Source organism: Armigeres subalbatus, chromosome 2 (assembly GCF_024139115.2).
Source record: "Armigeres subalbatus isolate Guangzhou_Male chromosome 2, GZ_Asu_2, whole genome shotgun sequence".
Classification (NCBI taxonomy): domain Eukaryota; kingdom Metazoa; phylum Arthropoda; class Insecta; order Diptera; family Culicidae; genus Armigeres; species Armigeres subalbatus.
The window spans coordinates 158942706-158957846 of record NC_085140.1 but is presented as its reverse complement, the minus strand read 5'-3'; the positions used below and the strand labels follow the sequence as shown (position 1 = coordinate 158957846).

Genomic DNA, 15141 nt, shown 5'->3' with positions numbered 1-15141 from the left:
CGTTACATTTTTGAAAATGGAGGCAATTTTTTATCATATTAATCACTGAGAAAAGTTATTTTGTTGCCCAACTGAGTGTTCCAGTGCAGGTTTTGCGGACAGTATGCTAGCTAGCTCCATAATGTTGAGCAAACAATTGAAAGTTACATCAAAACTGTAACTTTTTGTATTTTGCTATTATTTTCATTATGTAATACAAAAATACTTCCATATTCACATAGTATGATAGTTTTACAAATATTTATAGATACCAACTGATTTTGGCTCTTATGTAATTATTGTTTTCTAGAAATCAAAGTGGGGCGCATTATACCGTCTTACTCTATATGCATTTATTTTAATGCATTGCAGTCTTCCAAGAATTTCGTGGAGTGTGGGCTTTCAGATCTCAACGCAAAGTTTAACATCTATCGGCTTTTTTGATATGGTACAAACTCCCAGCGCAAATTTCCAATTGCGATTCATTTATCAAATTGGACATGTATTCAATATGTCTTGCATTCCAGGTCTCCAATTTCCAAGAGTACAGGCCTTAGGGTCTACACGCGTAACGAAAGATTTACAGTCGGCTCTTCACATCTCGTTATTGAAGGGACCATCGAAATAAGGCGAGTTTGAGGAATGGAAAATTGAAATGGGTACTGGATCGGGAAAAGCTCGTTGCTATGAAAACCAACAAAACAAATGGCCAAATCACACCAAGCGCCAATGAAAAAAAAACTTTTTTTTGTGCAGATGTTTTCGTGTAGCAGATCCAACTAATCACAAATCGTATTAGATATCCTTCCACTCTATATCCAACAACAGACTTACGAATGAATTGATATGAAATGATTTCCGATTTCATTTTACGCACAAAGTATTATGCCTTGCAACAAAATGACATCTTTCGTGATCATTTTTCAAGGCTTCCACAGATCTGAAAAATTTATCCGCAGTACACTACAACCACGACGTAGCGGTAAAATTTTCAAAATTATCAAAGTAACTTTTTTGTTGCAGGTATGTTTTTCTTAGGCGATTATCTGGCGCTTATTTTTGGTTGCGACGAAAAATAAGCGGATGAGTAGATTTTTTTTATGCATGGTACAATATCACAATCCAGTCAAAAAAGCGCTTATTTTCTCTTGTTTTTGATGTGTTTGTTATTGTTCAAAGATGCTCTAGTAGACCAGAAATATGAATATATCGACATAGGGAGAGAGAATGCTGAACAAAATATAAAAGCTCAAAATAATTGTCTTAACAAAATATAATATATCGAGATAGAGTGATATCGAGATAGGGAGATTATCGAGAAGTAGTAGACCAAATGTATGTACCGTTTTGACTCATGTTCTGAACACTCGATTTTAAATGGCCATTTTAACTTTATTCGTGTTTGTAATCGGAATTGGAATTCGGCCGATTTCTTTTATTTCTATATGGAGGCCACGACGCAAGGTAGGTAGAAGGCTACGCAGAGATGTCCTACACAGTTGGTTTGTCCTACGGATTTCACTTAGTCCTAGAATCTAAATCTTCATGCGGCGAGCCTTATTGGAAAGTTAAGCCAATTTAACCTGGTGGGCTAGGGCTAAAACGTTCCTTGTTTCTATTCGTGTTCGTTGTTTCACGCTGTGAATCGTTGCCGTAAAATCAGTGCATATTCTTTTGAAAGATTCTCAAGTAAATTGATGTTTCGGGTTCATAAGATTATGGACCCAAGGTTCCCTATCCACCGGGATGGGGGTTTTGTCTTAGATATAGCCAGAGCAGACGCTGTTGAAGCCGCACCTCCTTGGTGAACAGACGCTCAATCGGTCAAGTCAAATTTGTTTAATGTCCCACCTGACACCAGGACGAGCCTAGTGCGCTTTGAGTGGCACACGGCTTGCAGTTTTACGCAGATTTTTTTTTAGTTAAGTTTAGTTAAGTTGCCCTCAAGGAGGGGTGCTCTCACCACTAATGTGGTCCTTAGTTGTAGACTATCTTCTAAGAAGCTTAGAAGAAAAAGGTTTCGAGGTTGTAGGCTTTGCTGACGATATTGTCATCATAGTGAGGAAGAAATTCAACAATATCATTTCTGAAAGAATGCAATGGGTTCTAAATTTTACCCAATCGTGGTGTATTCAGGAAGGCCTTAACATTAATCCGTCAAAATTGTAATTGTACCATTCACTAGGAAAAGGAAACTTGATCTAAAAGCTCTAAAGCTTGGAGGACTAGAACTTCAGCTTAGTGAACAGGTCAAATACCTGGGAGTCATTCTGGATTCTAAATTGAACTGGAATGCGATCGGAAAGGCAACTAGTGCCTTCTGGATATGCTCTAAAACATTTGGAAGAAAATGGGGCTTAAGACCAAAAATGATTAAGTGGATCTATACTTTCATTACTCGTCCAAAACTGACATATGCTGCTCTTGTATGGTGGCCAAAAGCAAAAGAGGCTAATGCACAGAAGAAGCTGACAAAACTGCAAAGGTTGCTATAACGGGAGCGATGCGTAGCACTCCTTCAAAATCTTTAGATGCAATTCTAAATCTGCTAGGTACCATTGTATGAATTCGTGCAGTTAGAAAAGGAAAAAAATATGCAAAAACTTAAACGATTGAAGTTATTCAAGTCAGGCGATTGAGTGGGCCACTTGAGTATCTCACAAAATTTTCAATATGGGCCAGTGATGAATATGAGTGGAGACTGGATGAAACCTGTGGAGAACTATGACATTCCTTATAACATACGTAAGCCATCACGTATGGACTGGGAAGTTGGAGGTCCCACTGTTCGGGACGGTTCCATAAAATTCTACACAGATGGTTCAAAAATAGGAACAAAAACGGGAGCAGAAATCTTCGGCCCTAGGATATCGATCTCAGTGGCAATGGGAAACTATCCAAAGGTGTTCCAAGCGGAGATTTTTGCTATAATGAAATGTGCTAATATCTGTGTTGAGAGAAAATATAGATATGCAAATATTTGTATCTACACAGATAGTCAAGCGGCACTCAAAGCATTGAGTAGCTTTAAATGTACATCAAAACCTGTCTGGGACTGCATTCTTTCATTGCGAAAAGTGAGCCAAGAGAACTCCGTAAATCTGTACTTGGTTCCAGCACACTGCGGCATTGAAGGTAATGAAAAGACAGACGAGCTTGCGAAACGAGGTTCAATTACACAGTTTATTGGCCCAGAACCTTCCTGCGGTATATCATACTGTACTATAAAAATGGAATTGAAATCCTGGGGAGCACAAAGGTTGATAATCAACTGGTTGGTTGCCGAAAAGTGTGCTCAATCAAAGAGATTTGTAATTCCCGATGTTAAAGTAACCGAAAAGCTCTTGGAGCTCAGCAAGAGAGCTCTTTGCACCTTCACTGGCCTATTACCGGACACTGCCCGAGCAGATATCACTTGAAAAATATTGGCCAGATTCAGAATGATATCTATCGTTTCTGTAACATGGAACGTGAAACCTCGGAACATCTACTTTGTAGTTGTGATGCATTGTACAAGGGTAGATCTAAATTTCTAAATAGTGGCTTTATGCAACCAGGCGATATTTGGACTGCTAATCCTGGAAAGGTAGTGGGTTTCATTAACTCAATTATACCAGACTGGGAAAAGACGCGTCTTAGGTTGTTTACTTGACAAATGGTGATCAACCTACAGGATGCGTTAAGAGTAATCAGGGGTATACCAAAAAAGTTCAACTCAATGGACGCAGTGGTTCTACGCATCCCTTCTAGGCAACCATTTGAAGGAGGTCGTTTGTCATCGATAGAACTGGCGAAGCTTGTTGTTTGTTTCAGGCCATCCAAGAATTCCAAGTATTGCAGTATTGGCTTAGTCCGTGACGGACTGGAAAATCGACGTGTAATGGAAAATCTAAACTATTAGGATAACTTGGAGTGGAGCTATTATTGACGGCGCACCAATTAAAAATATAACTGTTTGATTAAGCGTTTGAACCTTTAGCACTCCAGGGATTTTTGATGACCTGATGTGGAACAATTGTACAAGTCGTATCCAACGTGGTTCTATGAATCAGAAAGGACATGAAACTTTTGAAAAGAAATAACAGCCCTTTGGTTACGGATGACCTGTAATGAAGCATGAGATGCGAAGCAACTACTTAGTTCTTTGGGTTTCTAATAGTGCCTTCCTATAGGTTTGATATCAATAATGTATATCCACACTTATGAGACTGGGGTATATCCGATACGATTTGTGATCAATTAAATCTACTACACGAAAGCTTGGGCAGAAAAATAGGAAATTTTTCGTTGGCGCTTGGTGTGTTTCGGTAGAACCCCGGCTGTATGATAAGCAGTATCTTTTTTATAAATAATTGTTTTTTTTTATGTCTGTACATGTACTAGAGTGATTCCAATTTCGACTTTTTTGCTCCTCTATGCTTAAGCGATGACATTTGCTGTTTTATTAATGCTCCCAAATTTTTAGCTGATTTGGATGTAACTAGACTGAGCACGTGCAGTTTGAAGTTTGTATGGAAGTTATTACATAAATCGCCACTTTTTTTACATATTGTTCCGTGATGCGACCTATTAACTATTCAAAGGTAATCGACCCGATGGCTTCATAGAATACTTCCTAAACTAAAGGACAGTTGTTGTTGCGAAGCGATCTGACTTTTGTAAGCGAAGCTATAAAAAAAAACAAAAATGCTCATTATTGATATTGATGTTATATCTAGGGCTTCCATTCCCGGAAACGATTTCCCGGGAAATCATATTTCTCGGGATTCCTGATTCCCGGGATTTATGTATCAGTTTCCCGAATTTCCCGGGAAATGAACAACATACTAAAATATTTTGTAATAATTGTCTTTTTTTTAATTTAATGATAACGGATTTTGGGGTATCAATAACATTTTTTTTACTAGCATCATCTCACTATTTCACTTTTGAAGTTTTAGAAGTTTAAGTTACAACTGAAAATGTTACAGAATCATACGGTGCATTCCAACACGTGTTGAAGAGATGCGAGACAAAGAACCACCCAAGTAACATGTTTAGTTTTATAACGCTCTTGAAGACCATAATTTACTCTACAAGAGTGTGATAAAACCAGTATAAAACCAAAATGTTACTAGGGCAGTTTGTATCTATCGTTTGTTTATTCAATAGGTTCAAACGTCGGTAAGCGTTGGGAAGTCGAATTGAAAATTTAGTGTCTGTGGTGAAACAGCAGATCTATCAATGTTCGCAAATACCGAGGCAATAGCAGTGACCGCTTTGGCAAGTTTGTCCTATTATTGTAAAAGGTTTTTTAAGACCTTCAATCCTTTTTGATTCAATTCTCAAACAGACAGAAACAGATTTTATGTCTTTAGTATGCGATCATTACAACTGTCTTACAACAAATACTCGCAAAACTTTTGCAATTTGATGCGTTTTAGGTGCTGTTCGGCATTTCAAGCAAAGTTTGACTGAAAACCCCCGATTAATCCACCTAGCGTTGGTGGTGCCTTTCTCGCATTTAGTTGAGACACCAACCTTATATGGAGTATTATATGGTCCGATGTACCATTTTCTTCATAACTTTCAAACGCAATGACCGATCGTTATAAAAATCAATAGTGATCAACAAGGCTTTGTCCCCTGTCGAATGAAACTTGTTGCGAGAAAATCGGTTAAGGATTACTATACGAAAAGTTGTCTAATGTTTTTTATAGCTTTTGTGCACACACATACACACACACATACACCCATACATACACACGGACAGACAGACATGTGCTCAGCTCGCCGAGCTGAGTCGATTGGTATATAATACTATGGGTCTCAGAGGCTTCTATAAAAAGTTCGTTTTGGGAGTGAAATGATAGCCTTTCGGTACAACTTAGTTGTACGAGAAAGGCAAAAAATGTTATAGTCAGGATTATTAATGTACGACAATCAAGCACTCGCCTGACAGCTCTTTTTTATTTCGAATGGAAGAATTCTCATTTCAAATATTTCATCTGCTTTAAATACAAAACGTGTTCAAGTGGACGTTAATGAATGAAAATGGTTTATCCTTCAAAGTTGACCAGAAGATTCTATGCACTAAAAAAAGTCGTCGAGTATAAGAATAGTTCATGTTAGGAATATTTTATATTTTATATATAAAAAAGCGGATACAACCTGAAAAAGTTTTTTAAAAAATATGGAGACGTAGCACATAGTGGAGCTCATAAGGACACTGCAGATCTTACTCTTGATCCAGAGCAGATGCTGATACTTATGACATGGCGAACGTTTTTTAGCAGAACTGAACAAAATTTTTCTCAGGCTTTCAACAACTCTTTTATCATTTGAGGACAAAATAACAAGCCTCCCTGATGTCGAATGTATATTTTCAAAACCATATTTCACGACAAAATTTAAACTACGATTTTATAAAAGACAGGAAACTACGATTTTGGTTTAGTTTCGAGAGTATTTTTTTTCCCGGGATCCCGGGAAATCCCGGGATCCCGGGAAATCCCGGGAAATTATTATTTAATTTCCCGTTTCCCGGGAAGATGATTCCCGGGAAAAATGGAAGCCCTATATATCCAAATGCTATCGTTTTAACATAGAGGAGCGAAAACTCACTCTAATATACATACACAGGTCGGACTCGATTATCTGGAATATTAGACTCGATTATCCGGAGTATTTTTTTTATTTCGAACTATTTTAATTTTATTTTTTTCAATATTATACTATACAATATGTTTTCTACAATATGGGACGTATCTAGAGCTTGGAAGGGGTTGAAAAAGGGGTTATTTTGTATATAGAAATTTGATTATAAGCTAGGCTTGTAAATCAAATTCATGAATTCAAATGAATATATTACTATTACATTAATACAAAATATGATTATTTGAAGAAACATGAAGGCAGCTGGAATGGGAGGGACTGAAGTAGGGGTGTTCTAAATATTTAATCTCAGTTACATGAATCAATTATTTTCTCAAAAACATGTCCACAAACATCTCGCTTCAAGAGCTTTCCCCTTTCTTCCATGCAATTACTTGATCGTTTTTCAATTAAGCTGTTGCATTTAAGACAAAATCTTCGGATTTTCCATTTATATTAATCCATTGTGGTTCAAAAACTGGCAAAGCAGTCGCTCATTTGACAGATGAACACGTAACATCCCCACCATAGAACGATGTGTCTAGGTGCATAACAAGTATCACAGATTTCACTCTCAATTGATAATTAACGACAATAGACGAGAAACATAAGGCCTTTTAACCATAACACGACATTTAAAATGCTCGCCAACTGATACAAATGCGAAAAAGCTGGCAGATAAATGATCGTTGTGATAAAACGCTTCGTTCTAGTACAATTGCCATTGAGGACCATGTGTAAAACAAGTCGAAATTCGTCATCGGCACCGATGTTCTTCCAATTGGAGGTTTTCTTGCAGAATATCCTCCTTAAGCTATAATCCATTAATTTCGTAACGCAAAAATCGACCATTTTCAATTTTATGTTGCTTAATTTTCTGATTTCCAAGACCCCTTTTTGTATTTCTCGGGCAAGAAGTGGGCCTTATAGAACCATAATATTAAATACCTACCGTCTAGACGGTCTACCATAGCTATGGTCGGCAAATTGAAGTGACGTGTGTTATAGTGCGCAAAATCTTACCCCTTTTTTGCACTTATCCTTATCCGATTTGCTTCCAACTGATTGCATTCAATGGGATATCCTATTAAGGTTCCTCCGAACACAAGTGACGCGATTCTACTGCTTGGCGAATGCGATTCTGTCGCCGTTGGTGTTTTACTTACTTACTTACGGATCATGTACACCTCCGGTGGTGCAAAGGGCCGACTTGAAAGATCTCCATCCTGAGCGTTGCCCGGCTATCGCTTTAACCTGTTGCCAGGTTAGATTTCGGTCGACTTCTTTTATTTCTTTATTGAGGCTTCGCCGCTATGAGCTTCTGGGCCTGCCTCTGCTGCGATGTCCCGCTGGGTTCCAGTCTAATGCTTGTTTACAGATTTCGTTTCCGCCCCTACGTAGAGTGTGGCCGACCCAGCCCCACTTCCGATCCCGAATTTCTGTTGCTATCGGCCTCTGGTGACAACGACGATGGAGCTCATTGTTTGAGATCCAGTTGTGAGGCCACCAGGCCCGAATTATATACCGCAGGCATCTGTTAATGAACACCTGCAGCCGTTGAGTGTTCTCCACTGATACACACCATGTTTCGCTAGCGTATAACGGCACAGATTTCACGTTAGTGTTGAAAATTCGTATTTTGGTGCGTTCACTTATCTGCCTGTTTTTCCAGATATTTCTTAAACTCGCAAAGGCAACCCTTGCTTTCTTGATCCGTGCGCCTATGTCGATCTTGGTACCGCCGTCTGACGCCATTTGGCTACCAAGATATTGGAAGCTTTCAACATTCTCCACTGGTTGCCCGGCTACTGTGAAACTGGAAGGAGTCGCCGTGTTTACATCCAACGATTTGGTTTTGTTGACGTTGATGACTAAACCTGCCGAAGAGGAGCGCTCGGCAAGGTCGTTGAGCTTACTCTGCATATCAGAGCGCCGTTGCGCGAGGAGTGCAACGTCATCAGCCAATTCGAAGTCGTTTAGGTGCTCCATGGTTATAGGCTGCCATAACAGCCCGCGGTTTGGTTCACGGTCAATCGCATCTACCAGAATCTCATCGATTACGATGAGGAACAGTAACGGTGATAGGATACATCCTTGCCTCACACCAGCTACGACCCGGATAGGGTCGGACAGGACCCCATTGTGCAGCACTCTACACGAAAAGGCCTCGTACTGTGCTTCGATGAGGCCGATGATTTTCTCAGGAACTCCCTTGCGTCTCAGGGCGCCCAACATATTCTCGTGATTGAGACGGTCGAAAGCTTTTTCGTAGTCAATGAATACCAAGTAAAGGGACTCTTGGAATTCGTTGACCTGCTCCAGAATGATGCGGAGCGTGACAATATGGTCCACACAGGATCTTCCGGCACGGAATCCGGCTTGCTGCCGCTGGAGAGTCGCATCGATCTTCTCCTGAATCCGGGCTAGGATAATTTTGTCCAGAACTTTGAGAACGGTACACAGCAACATAATGCCTCGCCAGTTATCGCATACAGTCAGGTCATCCTTTTTGGGCACCTTTACTAAGATACCTTGCATCCAGTCGACCGGGAAAGTTGCGGTGTCCCAGATATTATGAAATAAACGATGCAGTAGTTGAGCGGATGTCATGGGGTCAGCTTTGAGCATCTCGGCTGATATGCGGTCGACCCCTGGGGCTTTATTCGATTTCATGCTTTGGATGGCTGTTTGAATCTCTAGCAGTGATGGAGCTTCGGTATTGACGCGTGTTATACGTCGGATCCTAGGCAGATCATGCCGAGGTGGTGATGGCCTGGCTGGCAGTTGTTCGAAGTGCTCGAACCAGCGTTGCAGCTGGTCAGTTGGGTCGGTCAATAACTGATCATTCGCGTCTTTCACAGGCATCGTTGCATTCATCTTAGCCCCGCTTAAGCGTCGTGAGATATCGTAGAGGAGGCGAATGTCCCCGGTTGCGGCGGCTCTCTCTCCTTCATCGGCCAGAGAGTCTGCCCACGCTCGCTTGTCCCGTCGACATGAGCGTTTTACTTCCTTCTCAAGAGCCGCGTATCGTTGGCGGGCTAAGACTTTGGCTCCTCTGGTTTTGGATCGCTCTATCGCCGTTGGTGTGGAAACGTAAATGGAACATTACCTGCAGCAACCCAACGATAGAATCCAGGCGACTAGTAATCGGTGATTAAAAGTTTTATGGATCGGACAATGGACTCAAAAGTTTCATTGCTTTCTGTTGAAAATTGACCAGATCAAACTTTGGGTTCAGAAATAATGGCCACAATACTATTTTTTGTACAAAAAGCATGTAAATAGTCCAGTCATTTTTTGACACGTATTCTTAACCAACAAGTTGCATTCAAATGCACTGCAAGTAAAATAAAACATGAGTTTTTTTGTTATGTAATTGCAGATTTGATCTTTTTTTATGGTGATTCGATTATCCGGAGGATTCGATTATCCGGAGTGAACATAACATCGATACTCCGGATAATCGACTCCAACCTGTAACAGTAAACCTAATGATGTTTTTAAAAAGTATCAAATATCCAACCGGTCAGTTCAGAATCACAATTCTAATGCTAAAATAAGCCTTCAGTCAAATTTTCAGCAAATTTGGTTGAAATTTCAAGGTGGCTTAAGTCGATTTTGTGTTTTTGGGATATTTTCAAGTCTCAAAAAAAAATATGACAAAGGATATAATCGCCGAAAATCATCGCAACAACCTCTCAACGAAGCTTTTGGTGTGCTCTACAAGTCTTGTGAACATTACGACCCGTTTCATTTAGGCTTTGACCCTGTTTAAGTGATTTTCAAGCTTTTAAGTGCCTGAAATCACAGTTTCTCGTAAAAGTCGCTGTTCTACAAAGGTAATAAATTCATTACGAATCATGACTTATCATTACTTATATTACCTTATTATTATCCTTAGACAACCACACACTGCATTTGATAAAAAAAAACACAGACAACAGACGTTGAAAAATTCGATTGAACAAAAAACACTTGCCACGGGCGCTACTGCGTCCACAAATAAACTAGTTTATAATAATAATGTTCCTCTTTTTTATTGGACACTAGCAGACCCGACGAACTTCGTTTCGCCTAAAATTGATTTATTTTCTGATTAGATCTCGATTTATGAAGAAATTGGTGTTTCATTTGTATGGGAACCCCCCTTTCCAAAGCGGGGAGGGGTCTCGAACCATCTTAAGAACCTTCCCCGGCCCCAAAAACCTCCACATACAAATTTTCACGTCGATCGGTTCAGTAGTTTCCGAGTCTATAAGGCACAGACAGACAGAAATTCATTTTTATGTATATAGATAAACAAATTGCTAATGTGCGTTTTTCCGTTTAATTCTAAAAAATCAGAAACTCAGCATTTGTTATAAATTTGCAGGTTAGGATTTCTTCAAATAAGTTGTTTGAACAAAGCAACTTTGATTTCACTTATTACTACCATTCACTCCATGGAAAAAGTATACATACATATAGTGCAATGAATTAAATTTGAATGTCCTTGGTTGTAAAACATCAAATATCATCGAAAACCATACCTACTTTGTACTATTAATTTGTTTTAAGATATCCTTACTTGTAGATTTATGACAAATGTTCAGCTCCTGATTTTTTTAGAATGTAACGGTAAATCGCCATTAGCAATTGTATTACTAGAATGTACAAGAAGAAAAGAATATTATTATTATAAACCATCCAAATTTGCTGGAAAATTTTCTGACGGCTTATTTTAGCATAAGAATTGTAATTCTGAGCTGACCGGTTGAATTTTTGATACTATTTAAAAATATTAATATTGAGAGGCTTGGGAAATGGATTGCGAGTGATTTGACTATGCGTCCAATTTAGGAATCTCGAGCTCGTTCAGTAGCCGCTAGGTTGCGAAGGCCGACGGAGGTCCTTCGTAGCTTAGTTGGTTATAGCATCAGTCTAGCGTACTGTAGGGTCATGGGCTCGAGTCCCATCAAAGGGAAAGTGGTTACCTCCAATACATTTTCCAAATCAATATCTTCCACATAACGTACATATTCACATATGAGTTCTCACAACATTGTAAATTAATGTCCAAGTCAGGTGAAATCCCTGAAATCGGCAATTAACTTTGATTGAACTGAACATTAATAGGTCTAATGTACAGTGTCACACTTTGCCCAGGAAGGCGAGAATCATTTCCACCCAACGAATATCTTATTCCGGACCCTAAATCGTACTTGTCATTACTGTATCACCTTGCATAATGTACCTATTTTAAGTTTAGCGCTCGAATAAATAAAAGTATCACATTTCCTATTATTCTCTTTTATTTTCAGGATAGTGATTTATTAAATTTAGGAACCGGCAGTGTATCATGGTTCGAAGTGAACGGCTATGGTTGCAAGCCAACCTATCCGATGAACATCACCTCGGAAGACCCGTACCGGCCGGTGAGGCCCGAGCACGTCGATGGCTGTCTGCTGGACTATCACATAGTAGAAATTATCCACTCCGGAGTGCAGTGTGCGCTGGCGGTGAGTATCTCTGAAAGCTTCTGAAAGCACTGTTTTCCTATTGCCGACAACATCAGCCTGTGTTTCCATTTCCAATCGCATTCGAGTACTATTGCTTCAGCATTGGAAGAAAAACTTTTCCTTCTCCCAGGATTGACATTGTCTGCCTACTCAGCGGAAAATCGACTGCTCATCCACGTTTTTATACCTTTCACGCTTTGTGTTTCTTATCATTTCAGCTACTGGGTTTCTTCGGAGCCATTTGTCTGGGGCATACCTATCTGGACGAAGACGATAGCTGTAAGTAGGCAAAGTTCGAAATCAATTTTCTACGTTCAACCCTTCCCTCTCAGTGTTTTGGCGTCGTTCAAAAAACAAAAGCGGTGGTGAACAACAAAATCCGCTTTATTCGATTCTCTCCCTCTGTTTGTCTTTGTTTTTGCCTTTTGATATTCGCTGCTTACTCCTATTCATTATTAATTCAGCGAATTTCCCTCGTCACAATAAAAATAGCAACTCATTTTCACCCCCAGTTTTTTTGTATCCTCTATCCTCCATGGTTTCACTTAAGCTGGTGCTTGGGTCTAATCCAGAACAATACTAGCAATTTAAAATCATCATTCATAATGCTCCTCATCCATGCGGAAGTTTCTTTTCAGTTGATTTATTTCATAGGAATTCTAACACTTTACACTAGAATGGAGCTGGTAATATAGAAACATAGTTTTTGGTTTAATATGGTCCCCTTATTTCCTCCCAAATCATACTGGAAGTCTGTTTCGAGATGCAGCTAGAAAAGTTTGATGTTACTTAGATTCAATTGTGTCAAAATGGTCCCATTTGTCAAAAATAATCTGCCAATGACAAAAAACTGAGAGTGGTAAAAGTTAATCAGTTAATCTAAAAATGCCAGCAATATACATATATTATCTGAGTTTTAAAGATATTTTAAGTGGTTATTGTAACTTCTGACACATCAGTGAGCGCTATACATTTTTTTATAACAGAACAAGGTTTTGTGTAAATCTATGGCGTTGAAAATGTGTTGTTCCAAGGCTATTGGAGACATCAACTCTCATTCTAAGTTATTCTTAGCTTAGCTATAATGATCTTATATTCACTGAGATTTGATCATTTTCTATTTATTATGCTACTTCGTAAGAATTTCATTCAATTCGAATTTATTTCAGTTCTCATGCAACAGTGCTATTTCGTCTCACTCTGTGTGTCATTTTCAAGCTGGTCCATTTTCAAACAAGCTAAAACGCTAGAAAAAAAAAATCAAAAAACAACTGGAACAACTTCAAACTTTTCAACAGTATCTTGAATCCTTCCTAACCTTTCACTTCATAGTTTATTTAATTCACTCAAAAACTCATTTGCACAAAAATCATTTAACACAGTAAAAGTAGCGCCGGTAGAGTATACTTAATTCGATCAACAAATTAGAAGTACATTTTTTTCTCGCGTCTTATTAAATTAATATTTTCCAGCCAAACTTTGCTGGTGAGCTGCACAGAGCAGCAACCGATTTCATTATTCCATTACGGCCACATAGCTCTCAGGGGCATACCCTAGAGCTTTCCCCACCATAAAGCGATTGCACTCCGTGTACCCAAATCTGGTCTGCAGATATTTCAACCTGTGAATCATGAAGTTTGCAAACCTCGTCCCTTAAATATCCCACAGCACGTTTTTACCTTCGACCTTAAAAAAAGAACACTCTGTCGTGTTTTGCTTTCTCTGTCCTACCTTCCTATTTGGAGCAATCCGGTGCTGAGTCAGATGTTAAAACGAGCGCGGAATCGTGCTGTTCGAGCTCAAGAAGATATTAAAGCTAATGCTGATTTACTCTGGAATCACTAAGCTTGGAGCACTTGTTGGTTGGTTGGATGACTTGGTTTCCCTGCGCATACATAATGTTTCAATGTGGCAAACTGAAATCTGTTTAAATGGTCATGACATATTGCAATTCAATTCTAAATTATCTGATTAAGTATGGCGTTGCTTATTTTTGGTATTTGTCTAAAATTTAAAACTCCTTATAGCATATATATTTGAAAAATTTGAAAGATTGAAAATTAGGAAATTACTATTAAAGAAATCAGAATAAAAGATTTTTTTAAATATGTAATTTCCAAAAATAACAGCAATACGCCTACACGATAATACAGTATTGTCCCGATTTTGTCACTCCTCGATTTTGTCTACCCCCGATTTTATCACGTTTTCGACCCGATTTTGTCACGTCCCGATTTTGTCACGTTTACGACCCGATTTTGTCACCCCAAAAATTTTTGAAAATTTTAGTCATTCTTTTTATTTTCGTAAATAATACTGCAAAGAACGTTGATTTCCATGAAATAACTTTCACCGCTAGTAGTTTATTATGAATAACTTCTAAGTACCTGGGAAGGATTCTATAAGCATTTTCTACAAGAAAAAACTGGTACCGCTCACGCATTTTGCCTTTCCAAGGCATAAAATGATTCATATTTGTGAAATGGAATAAAAAATTTAAAATATTTTTTACCGATTTTGTCACATACCCTGTTCTATCACCCCAAAATTCACCAAGGGGGTGATAAAATCGGGATATTACTGTAATATAAATACTCAAAACAGAAACACTTCTTGCTTTGATTGATATAAGAGCTAATGTATTAAAAATGATATGATATTGCAGAACATTAAACAAATTGATATTGAAAGAATAATCCAACTATTGGCACTTTATGATTTTTCAGAAGTTAACATGCAAAAACGCACAATGAACCAATGAAAGAGTACATAGGAGCGTAAGATGCTAAATGGAACAGTTCTGCCAGTTCTGGTGGCCATACAACTGGATCTGCGATAAGAAACATTATCGACGGTGGCATAAAAGAACGAATAGTGACAAAAATCCCGCATCAAAAATGAAGCCGAGTTATTTACAATCTGTGCCATAATGGACACAAAATCTGCAAACAAGCACAGGTTTAGAACCCATAGCAGGGCATCGCAGATGTGATTTCGGCTTTCGTGCTGAATGATTCCATGTGTAGACAGA

At 38.8% G+C, this 15141-nt stretch overlaps 1 protein-coding gene across 8 annotated transcripts in view; it reads left to right on the top strand.

Moving 5' to 3' along the window:
• LOC134211086 (sodium/potassium-transporting ATPase subunit beta-1-interacting protein) overlaps positions 1 to 15141 on the top strand; it is a 162127-nt gene that overhangs the window by 99495 nt on the left and 47491 nt on the right. For all 8 annotated transcript variants that reach the window (XM_062687691.1, XM_062687692.1, XM_062687687.1 and 5 more), the window contains 2 exons: positions 11913 to 12110; positions 12329 to 12389. In XM_062687691.1, coding sequence (XP_062543675.1) covers positions 11913 to 12110; positions 12329 to 12389 — 259 coding nt within the window. The remainder of the gene's footprint in view (positions 1 to 11912; positions 12111 to 12328; positions 12390 to 15141) is intronic.